The 26551-nt window shown below is 40.6% G+C and overlaps 1 protein-coding gene across 3 annotated transcripts in view; it reads right to left on the reverse strand.

Annotated features, from left to right (window-relative positions):
• Positions 1–758: 758 nt before the first annotated feature.
• The window catches only part of lpar2.S (lysophosphatidic acid receptor 2 S homeolog), a 34407-nt gene continuing 8614 nt past the window's right edge, over positions 759–26551 (reverse strand). For 2 of the 3 annotated variants that reach the window (XM_018241956.2, XM_018241955.2), the window contains 2 exons: positions 17137–17889; positions 759–2363 (listed from right to left, as the gene is read on the reverse strand). In XM_018241956.2, coding sequence (XP_018097445.1) covers positions 2062–2363; positions 17137–17869 — 1035 coding nt within the window. In that variant the 5' untranslated portion in view covers positions 17870–17889 and the 3' untranslated portion in view covers positions 759–2061. Of the gene's footprint in view, positions 2364–17136; positions 17890–26258; positions 26322–26551 lie in introns of those variants that run through there. The other variant, NM_001094167.1, reaches the window with a different exon arrangement.

A 26551-nucleotide genomic window follows, 5' to 3' on the forward strand; every position in this document is an offset into this window, starting at 1 on the left:
GCTTCGGGTCCATAGCAGACCATGTTCTCGAAGTACTAGAGGTCAACAAAAGGGTCATTAGCAGTGATTAAAGGGATACTGTCATGGGAAAAAAATATTTTTTTCAAAATGAATCAGTTAATAGTGCTGCTCCAGCAGAATTCTGCACTGAAATCCATTTCTCAAAAGAGCAAACAGATTTTTTAATATTCAATTTTGAAATCTGACATGGGGCTAGACATTTTGTCAATTTCCCAGCTGCCCCTGGTCATGTGACTTGTGCTCTGATAAACTTCAATCCCTCTTTACTGCAAGTTGGAGTGATATCACCCCCTCCCTTCCCCCCCCCCAGCAGCCAAACAAAGGAACAATGGGAAGGTAACCAGATAACAGCTCCCTAACACAAGATAACAGCTGCCTGGTAGATCTAAGAACAGCACTCAATATTAAAAACCCATGTCTCACTGAGACACATTCAGTTACATTTTGAAGGAAAAACAGCAGCCTGCCAGAAAGCATTTCCCTCCTAAAGTGCAGGCACAAGTCATATGACAGGGGCAGCTGGAAAATTGACAAAATGTCTAGCTCCATGTCAAGATTTCAAAATTGAATATTAAAAAAATCTGTTTGCTCTTTTGAGAAATGGATTCTAGTGCAGAATTCTGCTGGGGTAGCATTATTAACTGATTCATTTTGGAAGAATTTTTTTTTCCCATGACAGTATCCCTTTAAGTTATTTAATCCCTTTATCTCCCCAAAAAAAGCACAAGTCAAGTGGAACCACACAAAAAAGGGTTTATATAAAAGCGGACAATAACAAAATATATATTATTTCATAATAACTGCATTGCTGGTCCCTTTTGCAGTCACAGGTTCAATTCTCTGAATATACTTTTTTTCATACAGTCAGACTGTAAACATTCAGTAACAATGTGCTTAAAGCCATAATAGAGGATACATGCTATTCCCTTTGAGCACATTGTGGTATCACTTAGCCTCACCTTGCCTTCCCAAGATTCAGTTAACCATTTTCTAGTTTATGGAAGGTGATCCATGGTGAGTAATGGCAGAACATTGCACCCACGTTTGCCATTAGGAAAAGGGCAAATAAAGTCATACTTTAATTTCATTATTTAGTATAGTTATAGGGTCAACATGCCATATCCCAAAGACTACAGTCCTATGGAATTTAGAAGCCTAAAACCATTTTTGATCCCCCTTGTATTGCCCTCTTCTCCCAAGTTAAGGACATAGTAGAAGAACAGGGTACTCCACTCATTACTGTGCACCAATACTCTATACCTCAAGTTGGGACAGTGCACAACACCCAATAAAAAAAGAAGCAGGGCTCCCCTGGAGGATAGCTGAAGGCGAGTTTAGTTAATCAAGTAGAGATGACCATAGAAAGCAGCATAGCAATCCCCTATGACTATAGTCCCCCTTCCAAGCATGGCTGGCAATGTCAGGCCGGAATATCTAACAAGACAAACCATGTGAGATATAGTGTGATCTCAAGGCACTTTTTCAAAATGGCATGTGGTGGTCAGAGAGGAAGGCCATAGTTAGCCAGACTGCCCTCCCAAATGAGACCCTTAACATCCAAGTCCTTGATGACACATCTCTATATTAGCACATCCCATTGAGACATGGTGGCTACATGTAATGATTAGCCATCTTCCACTGGAAGATGGTACTGTTCATCCATTGGGCACAAAAAAAAAGTCCGCTACAATGTTTTCATCGTAAATTACACCATGTTTTTAAATGTGGCTTAGCCTAGAGAAGTCTTTATGAATCTTAAGGTTCCCAATAGTGGTATGGATATATAAAGGTAGTTTGAGAAGCCTCTGTATGTGTCCATACAAAAAAAAATAAGGCAGCACCATTGGCTCAGTCATCAAATGTCCTTCCATGGAACATTCCAAAGATAAACGACAATGCATCTTGAAGAACGTTACTTTGTGTCCACATGAAATCCTACTTTAGATTTGTTATGGGCTGGGCCGCACTCCAACTGGTAGTATCTCATGTGGATTTAACATTTTGGGGCTCCTGACAGAGAGCATTACAGAAGACACATGCCTAAAGACTGCATTCTCTCATTGAGTGTCCATTGTCAGCCAAGACTCTCCTCTCTGTATTAGTTGACTTAAGGGAAGCCGGTGAGTATTTGGAGCCCCTGTTGCAGCAGAAGCAAAGAATCTGCTTGAATGTGAGTCTCATCTCATTGTCCCGATAAGAGTATACAATAGGATTGATGACGGAATTGATCTCAGCCAGGAGCAGGAAATACTTCTCAACAGCCAGAACGTTGCAGCTCTTACAATTTAAACCATCCAGGAGGAGGACAACTTGGCCAGGTGTCCAGCAGATCACAAAGGCACCTGGGGAATGGAAAAGATACAAATAAAGATAAGGACCATCTCTTTCCAAAACCAATATCATTTTATATCAGCAAAGACTATTGTGCTATATTAGATATAGGGTTACGAGCAGACCTTTTGAGAACTACATGACTAGAAAAATCTGATCATGTGTAACAATGCTGTTTGCCAATATCACACTGGGCAACATTACAGAGTTGAACATGCCCTAAGGGCAGAGACACACGCTCAGATTCGGGAAGATTAGTGGGGGCAAATATTTGCTAATTAGCCTTTCTTCACTGGAGGGTGATGTGTTAGGCCAGAGACAGATGAGACATAAGAAATCTCCTCTTCTGTGGGGCGACTAATCTCTCCGAACTACCTCCTACCAACAAGAATGTAAATCACCGACGGGATGGCAATCAGTGTGCTTAGTTTTCCGAAGTCGTCGGAAGTTGCCTCACGAGGAAACTTCGGGCGACTTCAGCAAAACAAACGCTCCGAGTAACAGCTAGAATCTAAATCATCGGAGGGAGGCAGTTTGGGAGATTAGTCGCCCCAAAGAACAGGAGATTTTGTGGTAACACTACTGTGTATTTCTCTGATGGAGATGTGACTAGCTTCAATAGCTTTGTTTCTAAAGGTGCCATAGACGCAAAGATCTGCTCGTTTGGCCACATCGCCAAACGAGCGGATCTTTCTCCGATATGCCATTAACGAGCATGGCTATATCGGGGGTAATCTGAACGATCCAATTACGATGCACAATAGGCTCCGGCGGGATGGGTCGGGTCAAAATCAAACTGCCTGTGTGTCCATAGCCTATCAGCCTCTATAGCAGGGATCCCCAACCTTTTGAAGCTGTGAGCAACATTCAGAAGTAAAAGGAGTTGGGGAGCAACACAAGCATGAAAAATGTTCTTGGGGTGCCAAATAAGTGCTGTGATTGGCCATTTGGTAGCCCCTATGTGGACTGTCACCCGATATTGAGTCTCTGTTTGGCAGTACACCTGGTTTTTAAACAACCAAAACTTGCCCCCAAGCCTGGAATTCAAAAATAACCACCTGCTTTGAGGCCACTGGGAGCAACATCCAAGGGGTTGGAGAGCAACATGTTGCTCACGAGCTACTGGTTGGGGATCACTGCTCTATAGAGATGTTAATTCCAGTCAGCTCCTTCATTGTTCTACAGAAGTCTTGCCAGAGCCTTATATTAATCTCCTGTAGTGCGCTGAGGGGCATGATGTTTGACCACTCTAGACTATGGCAGGTTCAAAAATCAGAGACTGCTCATACAGACAAATAAGGCAAACAGATTGAAGTATAAAGAATAATGTGAAAAATTTGCTACAGGTCTAGTGACCAATCTGCTATTTACTGTTTAAAAAAAGAAAACAAACATCGGTTTTCCTAGGCAAACGTATCTTCTATTACTTTTGTCTGAGGCTTTTTAAGGGAGTTGTCGTGGCACCCAATGGCAGCTGGGGGAGTTTAAGAATAAAGACCAGTGTTTTGCTATATCAGGTATGATGATAAGTTACCTGTTAGGGTGAGAGCTGAGGATAACAGTGGCCATTGACACACTGATAATATCGATCAAAACTAATTTTCGTACGATATTTGGTGCATGTATGGTGGGAGACTAGCCGACCGTTGTCAGCAGAAGACTCGGATATTGGTCGGCTTGTCGACTGGGCTGTCTGGAAAATTTTGATTGTGAACCTTTGAAGGCACCCGAACATCGCCAATCATTCTCCTTCATACTCCTGGAAGCTCATTTTAAAGGTCATTTAGGGAAAGATTTTGGGTGAACACTTATTTTAAACCCTAGAAGGGGTTTAAGGTGAATTACTTTGACATATATGTATAACCTTGTCCAAATGTTGAACCACAAAGCAGGGCTTAAAACAAAAAAAGCCAGAGACTTGTTTTTCCATGTCTCCAAGAGTGAATCTATGCATAATTTAGAGCATAAAAGGACACTTGCTTGATGTGCTGGGTGTCAACTCAAAATATTTCACCATTACAGATTATGCTGAAGATTAGCATAAAGATCCTTGCCACTCCTGCAATTAGCTGTGCTCACTGTTTTACATTCATAGTAATGATTCTTATCTTTCTCCCTGTATGCATAGTTATGCTAAAGCTTGTCAGTGTGCTACAACCAGAAGCATTCCAGATAAAGAATCATTGGTATTTCCTAGTGGGCTGCAATCATAAAAACTAGTTTAGTGACTCTGTCATACAGTAGATTGACTCTGTTTAACGTAGGGCGAAGCAGATAAAAAAAAGGACTGCAGGAATTAAAGGGATATGTCTCCAATTTTGTAAAGTACATTTCCCCAATCTTCATTATTCTGACCTGTAACCGTCACATTTCAATCATAGGGGCTGCGTGTTTAAAGAGAAAAAGCAAACATAGTGGAGTGGACAAAGGCGTTATTTCATGAACAGCAAAATGCTGACTATTGCTGGGCTGCATTACAAGATGTAAGGTCACACTCCCTTAGATGTAACCTTTATTACCGTGACTCATGTGGTAATGGGTCATCCAGGGACAGACTGCACAATCCATTACTCTGGCACAGACAGACTTAAACATCTATAACTTTTACTGCCAGCGCCACCAGGTTAGGGGAGCCAACCAGGCGTTTATATACATGGCTTGCTAAGGCTGAGCTACCTCCAGCTGTGCAAACATTTGGCTGATGGATTGATTTCACAGAAGTAGCCCTGAATATCCAGATGTTGCCGCTTCCTGTTCTGGAGGCACAAAACCCACCGTGACCCAGATAGCCCCTTCATACTTTTCTTTCAGCTGATACTGTGGAATTGCTTGAGGCCAAAACGTACCCTGCGTCTGAGTTAGATTTAACTCCAATATATTTTACTGTTAAGTGGACATACAGCATTTTATAAAATCTCTTATTATAAATAATATATGGTGGCTTATTTAAATTTGGGCTAAAAAGCATTGTTATATATTTACTGTGGCGCCCCATATATCCTCACTTAGTTTCAGAAGAGCAAGTCCTTCCCAAGAATTACTGTAGGATACCGGGGTATACAGATAAACGTCAGTTCTTTGTTAGGTTTACGTGACACTTTCTCTTCATGTAATTCCAAAGCAGGCACCATGGGCCTTGCAGCATGTTTATTTAGGTGGTCATAGACACACCAATAATATCGTACAAAGTTTGGTGCGTCTATGGCAGGAGAAGAGCTGACCGATATTAGCAGAAGACTCGGATATTGGTCAGCTTGTCGATCGGGCGCAATTGAAGACATCGAACATCGGCCACTGTTAGTCAGATATTGGTCAAATTCTATTGTTTCTACCTGTATATCTTGACAAATCCTGCTCTAACAGTGTTGAAAATGTACGATCTTTCCTGTGACCATTAGTCGCAGTAAAGATCGTACTTGTAATGTCTATTGCCACCTTAAAGGGGACCATACACAGGCAGATTAAAGCGGTGCCGATGAAGGTTCTTTAGACTCATTTGGCAACGTATTTGCCTGTGTATGTGGGGTTCAGACTGGTCTCCCCGATCGATATCTGGCTAAGACATCGATCGGGTTGTTTTTTTCTGGCAAACGAGGACCAAAACTAATGGTTGGTGGGCATTTTGGGGAAAGATCTTATCGTGTATGGCCATCTTAAGACATCCATATGTAGCTGGCCATACATGGTAATATCTGATCCTTTCACAAGTCCACCAAATGAGCAAGTCTTTAGGTGGCCATAGACACACAGATAATATTGTACAAAATAAATTTTCATACGATATTCGGTGCGTGTATGGTGGGAAAAGAGCCGACCGAATTCGGCAGAAGACTTGGATATCGGTCGGCTTTTGGGTGCCTTTGAAGGAACCCAAACATCGGCTATTGTTAGTGCTTAATCGTCAGATACAGGTAGAATTCTGTTGTTTCTGTATATATATAACCGTCAATTCAGCTCTACACGTGTGTATTGAAATGAAAGATCTTTTCCAAGAATTGTTACATCTATGGCCGCCTTTTGTCTCACGTGATGGGTCAAACTGTGCTGATAAGGACATATGCTTATGCCGATATAGATCTGGCTGATCCCTGGCTCAATATTAGTCAATTAGTATAATCACTGGGGCATGCTGGGAGTCTGCTACAGTTGCAAAGTTACCCCTGTCTCTGCATATTGCTTGCAAAGCTTAGCAAATGGGTGATGGTCTGGCTGCAGCATGAACCTTTCCCTCTCCAGCACATTCTTCTCTTATCAAGAACATTTTTTATGAGAATCCTCCTTTGTGGGATCAAGTAAACATGGGACCAACCCCAGGAGGATATAAATCCTCAGGACAGAGTGAGACAGAGAAGCTGCCTGTATCTGTGGGACTGAATTATTTGTTGTCATCTCCTCCCTTGTCTTTCTTCAGATGTCTCTTCTCCTCCCCTTTATGTTATATTCATGTCACCTTCTTCTGTTTCTCATTTCCTTTACCCTTCAAAACTCTAGAACCGCAAGTATAACATTTCCCTGCATTTCACCATTGCGCTTTTCTTTCTATGCAAACATTAAAGGGCCTCTAAACATGAATCATCCTATAGCCTTCCTGTAGCATTACAAAGCCTAACAAGGCAACTACAGTATGGCTAGAGTAGTCCAAGTGCAGCAATCCCAGCATAAAAAAACCTTAAGACTGCAAATTGACTGTACAGAGAGATACCATAAAGCTATACCAGAATATCGGCTCAGGTTATGCGTGCGTTTTATACATCAAATTTATATATCAAATTGGGCCATTTTCGAAGGATCCTCAAAACTGAGGTTGGGCGAATTCTCTGCCATGTGATTTTGCTGATGGCAAGTAAGATAATCACAGTCACAATGCATTTGCATTACAGAATCAGTTTGACACCCAATGCATCCGATACCATGCAAAGTCTTGAACGGATAGGCAAAGCAAAACATACATAAAAGATACTGAAACCATGCACCATAATCCTTGCAAAGAGACTCAGCATGACAGGAAACCTTCTACTTGTACCGAATTCATTAAGTAGCAGTTTCTGCTGATTAATCATGGAAGTCCATATTTGTAATGGTGATATAATGGCCTAAGAGATTGCCCAGCCATTTGTTGGAATGCCACATTGAATTCAAGGGTAAATGGAGCAAGAAAGATAACCTAGTATCCTTCGGGTTGAGCGGGTTAGTAGCCCTGGCAGCTTGACAGTGACTGTATTTTTGTTGCACTGTGAAGACAGACAGAATAAAAAGGTAAATTTGCTGTACAACTGAGACAGCGTTACCTGTAACCCCATGTCTTTACCCATTCTTGTCCACAGAAGGGACAATCATATTGGTCAATTTGTCAAGCATCACTGTAGAGGTTTGAAAGCAGCCACGTTCCATTTCTAGTTAAAGGAGATATTTTGTGTAAAAAATAGGAATGTACCAGTGCATTATACTCCTTTAGATATAGAAGAATTGTGCTTTAAAAATAAGTGTTTCAGGCTAATTTATTGAATATTTCTGCAAAAACCCTAATAATCCCTCCCTTCCCTTCCACTTCCTGCTCCTGAATTCGCAGGCTGTGAAGGGGAGCGGCTCTCAGCTCACTGTACTGTAGGACAGGAACCAATCAGCAGCTAGCAGGACCTGATAGGGAACTGAAGCCTGTCTGTGCTTGTTTGACTGCAGGGCTATGATTGGCTGTCCGCCTCTTACTGTGTTTTTGGCAGGGACCGTTAGGACACGCCCACCCCTCATTTGCAACACAGACAGGGACCAAAGAACATCTATAGGGAGCTTCAATAAAGGGGCTATTTTTAATGATAATAATTTTTAGCACCATATATTACTTATAATTGCCTACAAAATTAGGGTTTTTACATTTATCCTATATGTCTCCTTTAAAGGTTATTGATCAAATGACTAGGAGGTTCCATGTTTGACCTGAGTGGAGATGGTCTGTACTACCTTTGCAGACCAATGCATTTTGTTAATCCAAATCATAAATTCCCCATACACAGATTAAGTCGGCAGTTTATTGGGCAGTGTATGGGGCCCTCCGACGAGCTTCCCCAATCGATATCTGTCCGAAAGTTGGCCAGATGCCGATCGTGCAGGTTTAAAAATCCGGTCAGATCGAGGACTGCATTGATCCGACCGCCTGTATTCTCAGCAATCTGATCAGCCTATCGCCCACCTCAAGGTGGGCATATCGGGTGAGATCTGCTCGTCTCAAAGACCTTGTGGAGCGGATTGAGGGGATCTCTGTATTTATGGCTTCCTTTACACCATCCAGTCTTTTCAGCCAACCATCAGATCACCACCTGTGTGGGTTTAGTTGGATAGCAATGTTTTATTGCATTGGAAAGTAGCTGTGATTAGATTGTAAGCTCTGTGTGTGACATGTTCATACTGCTTTTCATCTGGTTCTCATAAATCAAATGCAATCAATAAAATGTACACAGCGGGGACTGAATATTGCTTAGTAGTGTAATATGCTTATTCAAGATTATTAAGATTAATATAATCTTATTCAACATCTCACTCAACAGGCTTGGAGCACTTTGAGGGCCACATCTTCTAAAGGAACATCAATAAACCTTCCTGTTCTTTCTAGTAAGGCAACATCATTGTCAAAATTGACCCCCACCACTATCAATTTTTAGGCTTTGTGTGTGTGGTAAGGTGAATCCTTGCATCCAAGAACTTATTTAGTGAATATAACAAAAACAATGAAAGTGGGTTACATCTGTACAATAGGCAACACACTGGTGCTTTTAGTATTCAAACAATAAGAAATAAGGACAAAAGAAAAGTCTGAAGTGCTTTGCGAGAGGCAGATTTTTTTTGGAGGGGGGAGGTTTAAATAAACAATAGTTTGGCCAATTCATTAAAGGACCAGTAACATCAAAAAAAAAAGTGTTAGTATACAACGAAAAATAAACACCAAGACAAATTAAACTTGTAAATTGCAAGAAATAACTTACCGAAACTCCAGGGATGACTGGGGCAGCTGGGAAACTGACAATATGTCTAGCACCATGACAGATTTCAAAATTGAATATAAAAAAATCTGTTTGCTCTTTTGAGAAATGTATTTCAGTGCAGAATTCTGCTGGAGCAGCACTATTAACTGATGTGTTTTGTAAAAAGCATGTTTTCCCATGACAGTATCCCTTTAATCAGCAGCTCTGCTGTTTGCAATTTCAGCAATCTGGTTGCTAGGGTCCAAATTAAACTAGCAACCATGCAATGATATGAATAAGAGACTGGAATATGAATAGAAGAGGCCTGAATAGAAAGATAAGTAATAAAAAGTAGCAATAACAATACCTTTGTAGCCTTACAGAGGAATTGTTTTAGATGGGGTCAGTGACCCCCATTTGAAAGCTGGAAAGAGTCAGTAGAAAAACAAATAATTCAAAACAATAAAAAAAGAAAAAGGCCAGCTGAAAAGTTGCTTAGAATAAGCCAGCCATTCTATAACATACTAAAAGTTAACGTAAAGGTGAACAACCCCTTTAAAGATGAGCCAAGTTAGCCATTGAGCATTATGATTTACAGACCGCTCTGGAGTATTATTAGACAGATCCTCAAAAAACTATTTTCTTGCAGAAATAAACAGCTTTGCAGCAATAGAGTTTAGTGGCCCACTTTACTTCTTGTATTGGTTATCAGTTGTTTTTGTATGTTTCCTTGTATGTTTTAAGTATACGCCCATTCATTTTATCATGCTGCAGAATAGGTTGGCATTTTAAAAATACGTGTTAATAATTATAGTCGCATAGGTCCTTAACCCTTTAAGTGCCACAGAACGTAGAATCTACGTTCTGTGGATCAAAGGACCAAAGTGCCACAGATCGTAGATTCTACGTTCTGCAGCACTTCCGGGTTTGCGAGCGGAGGAGCGGCTGTTAGAGCCGCTCGCTCCGCTCCTTCACGATCCCCTGCCCCTAGACAACGAGCAGAGCAGGGGATCGTGTGGCCCCTGGGGCGCGATCGCTCAGGGGCCCCAAAGCAGCAGCAGGGACGCGTTTCCTATGCGTCCTGCTGCTGCCTGCGCTGCACTTCCGCCCAGCTCCGCCCCCACATGGCTGATGACCGTTGGAGCTGCAGATCTGCTGCGTGGAGCCCTCTCTCATCGATCTGAGGCATCTACCCCAGGTAAGTGTAACATTTACACACACAAAAACACACAAACAGACCAACACACACTTATTACAGTAATATACACTTACATTCACACTTACACACACTCACACATAGATTTTTGGGGATTGGGGGGGTCACACACACTCACAGCACCCATGTACACTTGCACACGCGCAAATAACATGCAATTTACCCGTTGTGCACACGCATATGTACATATATGGCTTTGTGGCTTTTTTTTTTTTTTTCTTATCGCATCGTCTCTTTTTGGGCTAAAAAAAATGTTTTATTGCCGTTCCGAATAGCGTATTCGCTAACCGTACTGTGCAATAGCATTTGTATGTTATTTTGGTGGTTATATTGCAATTTTGGGTATTTTGGTGCATTTTTAGCCATTTTATTGAATTTTTTGCCATTTTATTGCATTTTCAGCTCTGCATTTGTGTTGTTCACTTGTTTCTGTCCGTATAATCGATTTGGCCCAGCTAAAATATTCAAACGGTAATTCTGGTGGCCGATTACACTAGTGTGAAAAAAAAAAGCATTGATTTTTGTGGTTTTATTAGTTTTTGGTGATTTATTTGCATTTCACACTGTTCTGTGTTATTTTGTTTTGCCTATGTAAATTTTATCTACTATATATCCATTTGTGGGTCTCTGTGCGCCACATAGTTTGGTATATCTATGCATATTGGGCATCAAAGTGTTCAGTAGACCCCTGGCGTTCATATTTAGGATGTTTTATGCTGATACGTTACGAAATGTGGGGCACATAATGGGGTAAAATTCAAGCTTTGTGACGATTTTCAGAAATTTGATAAAAACCGTTATGTTCAGCATTGCTTTGCAGTTTGGCAGTTTGCAGTAGAAACACTTATTTACCCATATTGGATTCGTCAGAATGTGTACTTTCTGAAAATATATGGTTTTCTGGGGTCTCTGTACTGTTAGGGGGATCTAATGTCGCATATTACACACACCAGGTGCTTATATTGCAGCAGCCAGCGCGTCAGCTGTGAAAATGTCTATACATATTGTCATTTGGGGGTCTCTGTGCGCCACATACTTTGGTATATCTATGCATATTGGGCATCAAAGTGTTCAGTAGACCCCTGGCGCTCATATTTAGGATGTTTTATGCTGATAAGCTACGAAATGTGGGGCATATAATGGGGTAAAATTCAAGCTTTGTGACGATTTTCAGAAATTTCATAAAAACCGTTATGTTCAGCATTGCTTTGCAGTTTGGCAGTTTGCAGTAGAAACACTTATTTACCCATATTGGATTCGTCAAAATGTGTACTTTCTGAAAATATATGGTTTTCTGGGGTCTCTGTGCTGTTAGGTGGTCTAATGTCGCATAATACACACACCGGGTGGTTATATTGCAGCAGCCAGCGCGTCAGCCGTGAAAATGTCTATACATATTGTCATTTGGGGGTCTCTGTGCGCCACATAGTTTGGTATATCTATGCATATTGGGCATCAAAGTGTTCAGTAGACCCCATGCGCTCATATTTAGGATGTTTTATGCTGATAAGTTACGAAATGTGGGGCATATAATGGGGTAAAATTCAAGCTTTGTGACGATGTTCAGAAATTTGATAAAAACCGTTACGTTCAGCATTGCTTTGCAGTTTGACAGTTTGCAGTAGGAACACATATTTACCCATATTGGATTCGTCAAAATGTGTACTTTCTGAAAATATATGGTTTTCTGGGGTCTCTGTACTGTTAGGGGGGTCTAATGTCGCATATTACACACACCAGGTGCTTGTATTGCAGCAGCCAGCGCGCATCAGCCGTGAAAATGTATACACTATTGTCATTTGGGGGTCTCTGTGCGCCACATAGTTTGGTATATCTATGCATATTGGGCATCAAAGTGTTTAGTAGACCCCTGGCGTTCATATTCAGGATGTTTTATGCTGATAAGTTACGAAATGTGGGGCATATAATGGGGTAAAATTCAAGCTTTGTGACGATTTTCAGAAATTTGATAAAAACCGTTACGTTCAGCATTGCTTTGCAGTTTGACAGTTTGCAGTAGGAACACATATTTACCCATATTGGATTCGTCAGAATGTGTACTTTGCGAAAATATATGGTTTTCTGGGGTCTCTGTACTGTTAGGGGGGTCTAATGTCGCATATTACACACACCGGGTGCTTATATTGCAGCAGCCAGCGCGCGTCAGCCGTGAAAATGTATACACTATTGTCATTTGGGGGTCTCTGTGCGCCACATAGTTTGGTATATCTATGCATATTGGGCATCAAAGTGTTTAGTAGACCCCTGGCGTTCATATTCAGGATGTTTTATGCTGATAAGTTACGAAATGTGGGGCATATAATGGGGTAAAATTCAAGCTTTGTGACGATTTTCAGAAATTTGATAAAAACCGTTATGTTCAGCATTGCTTTGCAGTTTGGCAGTTTGCAGTAGAAACACTTATTTACCCATATTGGATTCGTCAGAATGTGTACTTTCTGAAAATATATGGTTTTCTGGGGTCTCTGTACTGTTAGGTGGTCTAATGTCGCATAATACACACACACCGGGTGGTTATATTGCTGCAGCCAGCGTGTCAGCCGTGAAAATGTCTATACATATTGTCATTTGGGGGTCTCTGTGCGCCACATAGTTTGGTATATCTATGCATTTTGGGCATCAAAGTGTTCAGTAGACCCCTGGCGCTCATATTTAGGATGTTTTATGCTGATAAGTTACGAAATGTGGGGCATATAATGGGATAAAATTCAAGCTTTGTGACGATTTTCAGAAATTTGATAAAAACCGTTACGTTCAGCATTGCTTTGCAGTTTGACAGTTTGCAGTAGGAACACATATTTACCCATATTGGATTCGTCAGAATGTGTACTTTCCGAAAATATATGGTTTTCTGGGGTCTCTGTACTGTTAGGGGGGTCTAATGTCGCATATTACACACACCGGGTGCTTATATTGCAGCAGCCAGCGCACGTCAGCCGTGAAAATGTATACACTATTGTCATTTGGGGGTCTCTGTGCGCCACATAGTTTGGTATATCTATGCATATTGGGCATCAAAGTGTTAAGTAGACCCCTGGCGTTCATATTCAGGATGTTTTATGCTGATAAGTTACGAAATGTGGGGCATATAATGGGGTAAAATTCAAGCTTTGTGACGATTTTCAGAAATTTGATAAAAACCGTTATGTTCAGCATTGCTTTGCAGTTTGGCAGTTTGCAGTAGAAACGCTTATTTACCCATATTGGATTCGTCAGAATGTGTACTTTCTGAAAATATATGGTTTTCTGGGGTCTCTGTACTGTTAGGTGGTCTAATGTCGCATAATACACACACCGGGTGGTTATATTGCAGCAGCCAGCGCGTCAGCCGTGAAAATGTCTATACATATTGTCATTTGGGGGTCTCTGTGCCCCACATAGTTTGGTATATCTATGCACATTGGGCATCAAACTGTTTAGTAGACCCCTATGTTTATATTTAGGATGCTTTATGCTGGTAATGATACATGGACAATACGATGCTGGAAAGTTGAAGCTTTGAGGCAATTTTCAGAATATTTTACCAAAACCGCCAAATTTGGCAAAGCCTTGCGACTCAGTAGTTTGGGGCAGAAAGGCATGGGTACCCATTTTAGATTCTGTATAATGTGTACTTTCCAAAAATATATGGGTTTGGGGGGTAAACATATATTTCTGTGTTTTTACCCCACAAAAATGCAGTCAATGTGTTGATTTTTCATTAGCTGAAGTTACCCACAGGACTATTTGTATGCGCTAACTTCATTTTGGGGCCTCTAACTGCCATATACTTTGGTAAACCTATGCACAGTGGGCACCAAACTGTTTGGAGGACCCCTGGCAATCATATTTAGGGTGTTTTTTTTTGGTGCGTAACGATACATGGGTGATATGGTGCTGAGAAGTTGAAGCTTTGAGGCAATTTTCAGATATTTCACCAAAACCGACAATTGTGGGAAAGCCTTGCGACTCAGTAGTTTGGAACAGAAAGGCATGGGTACCCATTTTAGATTCTGTAGAATGTGTACTTTCCAAAAATATATGGGTTTGGGGGGTAAACATATATTTCTGTGTTTTTACCCCACAAAAATGCAGTCAATGTGTTGATTTTTCATTAGATGAAGTTAACCACGGGACTGTTTGTATGCACTAACTTCATTTTGGGGCCTCTAAATGCCAGACACTTTGGTAAACTTATGAACAATGGCCACCAAAATGTTCAGAGGAACCCTGGCAATCATATTTAGGGTGTTTTTTTTTGGTGCGTAACGATACATGGGTGATATGGTGCTGAGAAGTTGAAGCTTTGAGGCAATTTTCAGATATTTCACCAAAACCGACAATTGTGGGAAAGCCTTGCGACTCAGTAGTTTGGAGCAGAAAGGCATGGGTATCCATTTTAGATTCTGTAGAATGTGTACTTTCCAAAAATATATGGGTTTGGGGGGTAAACATATATTTCTGTGTTTTTACCCCACAAAAATGCAGTCAATGTGTTGATTTTTCATTAGATGAAGTTACCCACAGGACTATTTGTATGCGCTAACTTCATTTTGAGGCCTCTAACTGCCAGATACTTTGGTAAACCTATGAACAATGGCCACCAAACTGTTTGGAGGAACCCTGGCAATCATATTTAGGGTGTTTTTTCTTGGTGCGTAACGATACATGGGTGATATGGTGCTGAGAAGTTGAAGCTTTGAGGCAATTTTCAGATATTTCACCAAAACCGACAATTGTGGGAAAGCCTTGCGACTCAGTAGTTTGGAGCAGAAAGGCATGGGTACCCATTTTAGATTCGGTAGAATGTGTACTTTCCAAAAATATATGGGTTTTGGGGGGGTAAACATATATTTCTGTGTTTTTACCCCACAAAAATGCAGTCAATGTGTTGATTTTTCATTAGCTGAAGTTACCCACGGGACTGTTTGTATGCGCTAACTTCATTTTGGGGCCTCTAAATGCCAGATACTTTGGTAAACTTATGAACAATGGCCACCAAAATGTTCAGAGGAACCCTGGCAATCATATTTAGGGTGCTTTTTCTTAGTACGTAATGATACATGGGTGATATGGTGCTGGGAAGTTGAAGCTTTGAGGCAATTTTCAGATATTTCACCAAAACCGACAATTTTGGGAAAGCCTTGCGACTCAGTAGTTTGGAGCAGAAAGGCATGGGTACCCATTTTAGATTCTGTAGAATGTGTTCTTTCCAAAAATATATGGGTTTGGGGGGTAAACATATATTTCTGTGTTTTTACCCCACAAAAAATGCAGTCAATGTTTTGATTTCTCAGTAGCTGAAGTAAAGTCCTGAACAATTTGGATGCGCTAACTTCATATTTGTGTCTCTAAATGCCAGATACTTTGGTAAACCTATGCATAATGGGTATCAAACTGTTCAGTGGACCCCTGGCAATCATATTTCAGGTGCTTTTTCTTGGTACGTAATATAGTTTGGGATATGCGGAGCAGCAAAATAAAACCTTTGAAATGATTTTTCAAAATTTTGAATTTTATTTTGAAAAACCGCTATGTTCAGACAAGCTTTTCTGTTTGGTAGTTGGGAGTAGAGAGACATAGTTACCCATTTTGTAATCGGCAGAATGTGTACTTTTCAAAAATGTATGGTTTTCTGGGGTAAACCTATGGTTTCAGGATTTTTTTGCCTTGGAATCTAAAGCATGCCGTTTTCTGCCTTAGTGCTTTCAAAATTCAGTAATATACTGCCGGGAGTTTTTGCTGTACAGAAATCCTAAATCTCCCTAAAACTATACATATCTGGTATTGGCACGTTCGAGAGACATAAGGCTTTCCAAATAAGTTGGATTTTCATCTGTAAAATGAAATATTTTTCTGGTATAAATTGATATACGATGAAAAATGGTAATTTTTCATTTTTTTTGTTATTTAGCACTATAAATTTTTTTGCACAGGTGGAAATACATGAAAACTCAGGCAGATTTAGAAAGCTCAGTTTCTACCGAAAAAAACAATGTATAATTTTCCTAGGTAAACTATAGGTTTCCCCTCAGAAAATGCCCCTAAAGTGAGAGAGCACAAAATGCTTAAAAACGGCTGGCATTTCGCGTAACCAAAATGTGAAATTCTGCTGGCACTTAAAGGGTTAAAATGTGAACGGGTTAATAATAATAATAATAATAATAATAATAATAATAATAATAGTCCTTAAAGTGTGAACGGAATCTCCAGAAGCACTTGACCCTACAATCAGATCAGCACTCCTGCAAACTTCACCCCAAAAAGGAGTATTTGATTAGCAATTTAAATAGATATGTGATGGTGTTGCTACATTTCTACTGCCATGCTGTATTGCTGAAAATACCATCCCGAGGTTTTAGTTATATCTAACACCAAACCGGGCAAAATCTAAAATTGAATGTAAAGTCACATTCGAAGCCCTCTGTATAAACAAACACCTGTCTTGTCACAGCAACAGCTTGCTAGGCTTTTAAATAAGGATCAGATCATTATACATAGGGCTTCTAAGTAATGGCATCTGTTTCACCTTCCCTGGAATAAAACAATTTAATTTAAACAGCACTGATCCCTTGAAATCACCCAAAAACAAATGATTGGCATTCTACTCACTTAAGATAATGAAGACAGTTTTCATTAGGTTTATCATGGTCTCCCGATACTTGGGTTGAGACGACGTGTGCTGGGACATCCTTGTCATCTTCCTCTTGACGTAGATAAAGATATGCAAGTAGACCCCCATCATGATCAGAAAGGCCACCAAGTTGGATACTGCCCAGAAGATCAGGTAGCTCCTGCTATAAAGAGGAGCCATTCTGGAACAAGCACTTATGTTGCAAATACAACTCCAACCAAAAGATGGGATCAGACCCAGCAACAACGCTATAATCCATATGCAGGCAATAAGGATGAACACTCGTTGGTTTGACATCTTGCTATGGAGCTGCATGGTGAATATTGTCTGGTGCCTTTCTACAGCTATGGCCAGTAAGTTGGCCACTGATGCTGTCAAACTAGTGTCCAGTAGACTTTGTCGAACGAGCCAGGTCTTTATGGTTAATTTAGATGTATTTGGCCCCGTGTGGAACATGAGGTAGGTATAAGCAACCCCAGCAAACAGGTCGGCTGCAGCCAGGTTCCCCAGGAGATAATAGATTGGATAGTGGAATCTTCTGTTGATGATAATGGCGGTTATCACAAGCAGGTTGAACAACATCACAAAGACACACACTGTAAGTCCCAAAACCACCACCAGCTTGTCCTTGGTCCTCCATGTGTCATAGAGTTCTTTCCCGCTATTGTTGTAAAAGAACTTAATACTCTCATTATAAAAGCACTGATTCATCTTGAGTGCTTACACCAGACCTAGAGGAAGAGAGAGAAATATACATTATTACAAGGAAATTTAACAAGAAATGCTTTATAATCAAACTGCAACTCCATTTGTTGTCGTTTACTCCGAACACAAAGCATGTCAATGGTCTTTCCACTATTTGCCTGCTATGCCCATCTGCCTTCTCTAGTTCTAGGATGCAGTCTAACAATTGGTCTTAAAGGAACAGTAGCACCAAAAAAAAATTAGTCTTTTAAAGTAATGAAAATATAATGTACTGTTGTGCTGCATTGGTAAAACGGACATGTTTGCTTCAGAAACTCTATAATAGTAGTTGTGTTGTGTTAGATATGGGGGCAGCCATTCAAATGTGAAAAGGCACAGGATACACAGCAGATAACAGATAAGCTCTGTAGTAATCAATGGGATTCTTCAGTACTTATCTACGGTGTATCCTGTGCTTGAATGACTGCCCCTATGGGTACACAGCAGCTTGTTTATATAAACTATAGTTGTGTTTCTGAAGCAAGCACATCAGTTTTCACCAGGGCACTACACCAATTAGTGATGGATGGGTTGGTAGGCCTACAAAGAAGTCAGTTCTAAACCTCCCAGCAAGGATCACACATATCAGATTTTGGGAACCAATAAAGTAAGATGTCCTTAGTCACCCAGTGACAAATCTCCCCCAAATGCCTTCCCATCGGCGAGAATGTGTATATTAGTTGCCCAAAGAAGACAAGATTTGTCACTAGGCGACTAATCTCCCCAGAATTGTAGCATGTGCCACCACCCTTAAGGCAGTGATCCCCAACCAGTGGCTCATAAGCAACGTGTTGCTCTCCAACGATTTGGATGTTGCTCCCAGTGGCCTCAAAGCAGGCACTTATTTTTTAATCCTTGGCTTGGGGGCAAGTTTTGTTGCATAAGAACCTTGTGTACTGCCAAACAGAGCCTTGTGTGGGCTGCAAGTCTTTATAGGGGCTACCAATAGTCAATCACAAGCCAGGTATGGCATCCCCTAGAATTTTTGTATGCTCATGTTGCTCTTCTTTGATTGTGGCTCCTAGGTAAAAAAAAAAAAGGATGGGGACTCTGGACTTAAGGTATGATCCAAATTACAGAAAGATCCATTATCTGGAAAACCCCAGGTTCCAAGCATTCTGGATAACAGGTCCCATACCTGTATTTGAAAGTGACCCCTGGTGATTTTGGTCTCTGTTGCAGGCTGGAGTGAGTGAGCCAGGTTAGTGCTGAATTGGATTTAGATGCATTTCCATGACCTCAGGTTAGTAATAATTTGCATTCAATTATTTTACGTGTAACTTGTGATTCTGCTTCCATGTCAGCATACACACATTCAAAACCGTCTGCAATTAGCCTATTCTTTCTGATAAGAGCAGTGGGAGAATCTACGGATAAGCCTTAAATATGACACTATGAAATTAAACACTATCAGGGAGTTTGAAGTTCAATTGCATCATAAAACATTCAGCTGGCTCCTACTGCTGGACCTACTAGTATGCTCGACTTTTACATAGCACAAATAGACGCATGAGGCAGATTTTTTTTAAGGTTCGAAGGTTAAATTCTAATTTGAAAATTTGTGTGTGTCAAAACTTTATTTAAAGCACCAGCTTGAATGTAAATTTGAGTGTGAGATTTATCACACCTCGACCATGGAAACAGCTTTAATTTGAATACTCGGCACCTAAAACCTGCCTAACTTCATGTAGAGCTTGGAAAGGAAAAATCCCTGCCGCAGCAGCCAGAGAGACCCAGATCAGATATGTCGAGAGTGGCAGTGCTGCTTGAAAGGATTTTCCAGGGAGAAGAGAAAGGAAAGGCTGTGTTTTGCTCTGCTTTGATAAAGTATCTGAGCATTAGGGAGAGCCAGTTTCTATCTCCTGCCTGTGGATACTTTTCTCCAGGGTGAGGACAGGTCTTGTGCATGTACCTGCCACGAGGGAGCAGCTACTACTTTCAAAGGGAAAGGTACCATGGGACAGGTAGCGCTACCTGGGGACATATGAGCTCTTGGGGAAGGGACATTGAACTGACCGGAGTGATTCTGCATTTATCCACCTGGTGTGGCGTGTGGGACTGTGGCATTGAGAGATTTTGCCAGGGGTTTGATAGTCCACACAGGTTCCACCGAGTAAAAGCTTTATTGTGTGGTTTGCATTATAGTTACTAAATACAGTTTATATTTGTTTTATTGCAACTGTGTGTTTTATTTTTCCTAGTGAAAATCCCCTGAGGTGTGCTCTGTGTTCCATAGGTAGAGGCACTGCACTGTAAATCCCAGTTTCCAGTACTTTTCATACGCAAAAGGGACTCAGGGCCCCTGGATTGCCATGGGTTAATTGCTATTTAGACAGACACGAAATTAGGGTTACAAGTCAATGTCAGAGGCCTGTTGAACCATTTCAATATGCTAATTGCCTTCCTGACATTAGGGGGTTTTTTTTCCAGAGGAAAACTTGATTCTGATTCAAAATTTTCAGTCAGGACTAGGATTTTCATAAATAACCTCCCATTTGAGATGCGAGTACATTCCAATTTATTAGAGGAAAAAAGAATTCACATAAATTTGACCTTTGATAAATAACCCACATAGCATGCAGTTTTCCCCCTCAAACCAGATTACTCTAGGGATGGGCGAATTTAACCTGTTTCGATTCATCAAAAATTCGCTGACGCCCATGAAAGTCTATGGGCATCAAAAAAAATTTGACTCCATTCATTCAAGTCTATGGGCGTCATTTCCACGACAAAACAAGGCAAAAATTTGCCCATCCCTACAGATTTCATTTGATATACTGGGTTAACTCGTGGCATGTAGTTTTCTGCTGCATAAAAGAACGTGGGCAACAAAATGTTCCGTGTATTTTTGCCTTAGAGCACCAGGGCTTTTGCCTAGCTAAGGGCAGAGACATATGCTGCGATTCGGGGAGATTAGTCGGCAACAAATTGCCTCTTCTTCGGGTGACTAATCTCCCCGAACTGCCTTCCCGGCTGCTAGAATCTAAAATCGCCAGTGCAACTGCCTGGGCAACTAATCTCCCTGAATCACAGAGTGTGTCTCAACCCTAATAAAAGACACTGTTACAAAGACAACGAATAAAGAGCTTTTTTCAGTATACTAAAGCAAAACGAAAGCAAAACATAGTTGCCTGTGTGTTTTCCCTTTGTCATTTGGCATAAAATTCTGCTTTTTTAAGATAATGGGCACTTGTTTGCTTCCTTAACTCATCCATTGTTCCAATTCCATTAAGGGCTCCCCCTGTGTACTGTGCCTTTAACAATAGAATTCCAGTATCTTGCAGATTGCCCTAATCTCTGCAGCCTCAGATAAAAAATTAATTATATCTGGAAACTCAAAACATAAAATCTGATTACCCTTTTTTTTTTTTAAACAGGAAGAACATTTATATGTAACATGTTATGTGTAAAACATGAATAACCAAAAAAAAAAAACCTATACATTTATATTAATGGACAACCCTGCAACCTCCCGCTGTGCCACAAGTTCATTTATTTTTTAAAGAATTCAGTCACATGCCCATAACATTGTCACCCAACCTATACAATTCTGCCTACTGCCACATTGTAAAACAGAAACAAAAGGCAAATCAATGATTAGCATTTCTTTCATGTTCTGCAAAGTTTCACATGAGAACCAGAGAATGTCAGGACTTGTTCAGCCTTAGGCCTCAGCGCAGCTATATTTGTCCCCACGTTGTGTCTATTCACATGAAAGCTAGTGGCATCACACAATTAATTTTAATGCATTATTACTGATGTGGGAACAAGGTGGCCACAAGGAAATCTGGGCTCAACCCTACTTTCATTTGATCAGCCACATTAGTCAGACCAGGCTGAAGTTGTCTGTAGCAGCTTCTATTTCTAAATTGCAGGGAGTGTAAGAGGCAGTGCAAACGCCATGTCAGTGCAAATCTATCCAAACAGACTTTACTGATGCAAATATTAAAAATAATATACAACCAACTACAGGTATGGGACCTATTATTTAGAATGCTTGGGACCTGGGGCTTTCCGGATAATGTCTTTCCAAAACTTGGATCTTCATACCTTAAGTCTACTAGAAAATCATGTACATGAATGAACCCAATAGGCTGGTTTTGCTTCCAATAAGAAATAATTATGTTTTTGTTTGGATCAAATACAACCTACTGTTTTATTATTACAGAGAAAAAGAAAATATTTTTTTTTTAAATTAGGGAGTATTTGTATAAAATGGAGTTTTTGGGAGATAGCCTTTCAGTAATTCGGACCATTCTGGATAACAGGTTTCCGCATATTGGATCCCATTCCTGTACTGAGTTTTTAGAGATTAGAAGACTCTAAATTCTTCAAAATATGTTTTGTTTTTTTTTTTGTCTACTGCTGGACTACAACTCCCAAAGAGAATTCAGAAAACCTCTGACACACATGAAGATTCAGGGAGATTAGTCGCCCGACGACAACTCGCCTCTTCTTCGGGCGACTAATCTACCCGAACTGCCTTCCCGGCTGCTAGAATCTAAATCGCCATTGGGATGGCACTCTGAGTGCTTAGTATTCTGAAGTCGTCCGAAGTTGCCTCAACTTCGGAAAACGAAGCTCTCTGTGTGCCATCCTGCCGACGAGAAGGCAGTTCGGTGAGATTAGTCGCCAGAAGAAGAGGTGGTTTGTCGCCAGGCAACTAATCTCCCCGAATCTCCACGTGTGTCTCTGCCCTAAGGGGAACGATCGCGAAAATGAAAATGTAATATAACCTTCATCATACTGAAATAAGAAAATTTATAAATACAATCAAATAAATATTCTGCATCATTTCTGAAATAATCAAGTTCATGTTCACTATCCCTCTCTCATCATCTGCTTTTCTTCATTCTCTCTCTTTATGCAGGAGTTGGATATCAGATAAATGATTCAATATATCTTATAGGGGGGCTCTCTCTCCTAGCAGATGTATTAGAGCTCATTCAAATAAGTGATTCCAGTACAGGTATGGGACCTGTTATCCAGAATGCTCAGGACCCGGGGTATTCTGGATAAGGGATCTTTCTGTCATTTGGATCTCCATACCTTAAAGCGATACTGACACTTTCCTATAAAAATCATAGGAATGTGTCAAGTATATGATGCACCAGGAATATTTTCCCTCAAAGCCACCCGCAGGCCCGCGAACCTTTGCGCAGCAGACCGCTCACACTACTAACTGATCTTCTGCCTTGCTTCTGTGACGCTGGGCTGGGGACGGAGTGATGCTTCCATGGCTAAAGTCCTGTTTTGATTCATAATTAGCCTATGGAAGGATGGCGCCACCCCCCCGCCCAGCATCACTGAAACAGTACAGGTGGTCTTTCAACAGTGACAGAGGGTCGGGTTAGTGCAGGTGCGCGGGCGGCTTTGAGGGAAAATATTCCGTGTGCAGCACATATTTGATACGGACACGTTCATATGATTTTTATAGGAACGTGTCAGTATCGCTTTAAAATAAAAATTTATATTTTAAATAAACCCAATAGGCTGGTCTTGCTTCCAATAAGGAATTTTATCTTAGCTGGGATCAAGTACAAGGTACTTGTACTTTTATAATTACAGAGTAAAAGGAAATCCTTTTTAAAAAAATTAGTTATTTGATTATAATGGAGTCTATGTGAGATGGCCATCCCGTAATTCGGAGCTTTCTGGATACCGGATCCCATACCCGTACAAACAAAATAACTGTGACAATCCTGCATGTAGAGAGACATGATGTGATTTAAATAGAATGAGCTCTAATATGTCTTCTAGGCAAAAGGAAGCCCCCATATAAGATACATTGGATCTAACTGTCAATAAATATCTGACAGCCAACTGCTGCATGAACATGAGTAATAGTTTCTTAATATGTTATATATAAATGCACTTTAATACATTTCAATATTTATATGGTTAATGCACTTTAATTTACTACACTATTTATTATGAAACAATTTTACCGTGAATGTACACTTTGAAATGTGAAGGACTCCATTTATAATGGACATTTTGAAAAGGACTTATGGCAATATTTATGAAACTAAGGAATTGACATATTTAAGGGGTTTGTATGGTACAGCACTGAATTGTGGGAAAAAGGTGGGGCTTTGTGTTTATAGGCTTGTGCAGCACTTGAGATTTTATCCTGATGAAGGGAGGTTGAGCCCCCAGAAACGTTGATCTTTGTGGTGAAATATTAATAAAAAGAGGGGCCATGTTCCTGACTTCAGATATATGGTATGTGTGCGGACCCGTGAATTTACTGCTATAGCCAACTGCTGCATGAAGACAGAATGAAGAGAAACAGATGCTGAGAGAGTAATAGTGAAAATGAACTTAATTATTTCAGAAACAGTACAGAATATTTAATTGATTTTATTTAGAAAGTTTCTTATTTCAGTATGTTGAAGCTTATATTAAATTTTCATTTTTGTGATAGTTCCCCTGTATTATTTCCAGTTCGTCACCTCCTGCTGCCTAAATACAGATCTGCTCAGAATGCCTCAAGATGAGGGCAGTAACTACAGTCTACCCTGGCTGGACCTAATCAGTTCATGTTGATTATCTTGTTTAGATTAGTTGTATACACCCTGCATATGCAACAAACCCACATGTTTCTAGACATTCGCCTGTAGTTTCTGGCACATGTAACTGAGGAAGTGGTAAAGATGCTTTATTTAGAGCAATATATGCCCAAGTCTGTCTGCTGCACACATCTCTATGCCTGCTCTCAACCACATCTCATTGCGTGCTGCTATACAGCTGTGCAACCTGATAACATCTTAAAGAGATACTGTCATGGGAAAAAAAAAAAGTTTTTCAAAATGAATCAGTTAATAGTGCTGCTCCAGCAGAATTCTGCATTGAAATCCATTTCTCAAAAGAGCAAACAGATTTTTCTATATTCAATTTTGAAATCTAACATGGGGCTAGACATTTTGTCAATTTCCCAGCTGCCCCAAGTCATGTGACTTGGGGCACACCAGCAGCCAAACAATAGAACAATGGGAAGGTAACCAGGTAACAGCTCCCTAACACAAGATAACAGCTGCCTGGTAGATCTAAGAACAACACTCAATAGTAAAAACCCATGTCTCACTGAGACACATTCAGTTACATTGAGAAGGAAAAACAGCAGCCTGCCAGAAAGCATTTCTCTCCTAAAGTGCAGGCACAAGTCACATGACATGGGGCAGCTGGGAACTTGACAAAATGTCTAGCCCCATGTCAGATTTTAAAATTGAATATAAAAAAATCTGTTTGCTCTTTTGATTAATTAATATCAGTGCAGAATTCTGCTGGAGTAGCACTATTAACTGATGTGTTTTGAAAAAAACGTGTTTTCCGGTGACAGGATCCCTTTAAAGCCTCTCCACGTGCCCCATGTGCAATAGATTCTCCACAAGTACTCGGATGTTGTTTGTGATCAGTCTGCTCATTCAATAATTATGTGTGTTACTTTAAATGAAAAAGGGATGTGTTGTAATAGGGATATACTGTAGTGTTTCCAGATGAGTAAAGGGAACGTCCACCCTGTATAATGTAACGGCCTACAATAAAATATCTTATGTTTTCATCACCCGGAGGAATTCTACAGATATATCTGATTCTGGCAAACAAAAGATATAAATACATCATGTATTCAAAAGCTCACTATACATGGAATGATGTACCCCCCTAGTAAAATACAAGGATACTCATCCCATAACCAGATCAAACGTGTGAAACTCCAGGGTGACTCCTAACAAGCTCATATTTTACAACAGAAGGTGCAACTTTATCTGTTTATATATATATATATATATATATATATATATATATATATATATATATATATATATATATATATATATATATATATATGTGTTTGAATAAGGAGGATTTGTTAGATGTCGCTATGACAAAGAAAAAAAAACAGAAACGCAGGCAAACAAAGTATAGAAATATTGTTTAGTTCAGGAGGGAACTTCTGCTGAACTACATCTCCCAGCATGTGACATTCATACAGAGCTCCAGGAACCTGTTGCCAGAGGAGCTGCTTTCAGATTCTATAGAAAGTGCTGGTGGGGCTGTTTGTGTAGTAGCAATGTCCCAGCCCAGTCATGGGGTTACAGGCAGCAGCATTGCTCCTATTCGCTCTTTTATTTCCAATCTGCTCTGCCTCGCGTTTTCCCATCAGTCAGTCCAGACACACTTATTCCTCTCCGCCCTGTTTTCTTCTCAGAGGAACATACATGGAACTTGCCTCTGTCTATACGTGCACTGTCCCCAATCATTACATTCCCAGACAGCAAGTGAAACTCTCCGCAGTTTCTATTCAGTTCCGCACCCCGCGGTTCCCTGTCCCGCCGCTCCCGTTGTTCCTTACCTCCAATGTTACAGCTCAGCCTCCGCCTGTCCCCTCTCTCCCTCCATTACCAGCAGCCCTTGGGAGACACACAAGCTTTCCCTTGAGACAAGCCGCAACGTGCCTACACAGCCCACTCCAGCAGCCAAATAGCAGGCTCAGTCATACATGGGCGGGGCAACGCTGCACCAGCCAAACACCTCTGCGTAAGGTGTAACTGTGGGGCGGGGCCACACTAAGGTGTGCCAGGAGGAGGCGTGGCCGTGCAGCTGGACTGACTGAAACTGGTTGCAGCTAACCACTTCTTTCCCAGG

This window comes from Xenopus laevis, chromosome 3S (assembly GCF_017654675.1).
Source record: "Xenopus laevis strain J_2021 chromosome 3S, Xenopus_laevis_v10.1, whole genome shotgun sequence".
In the NCBI taxonomy this organism is placed as follows: Eukaryota; Metazoa; Chordata; class Amphibia; order Anura; family Pipidae; genus Xenopus; species Xenopus laevis.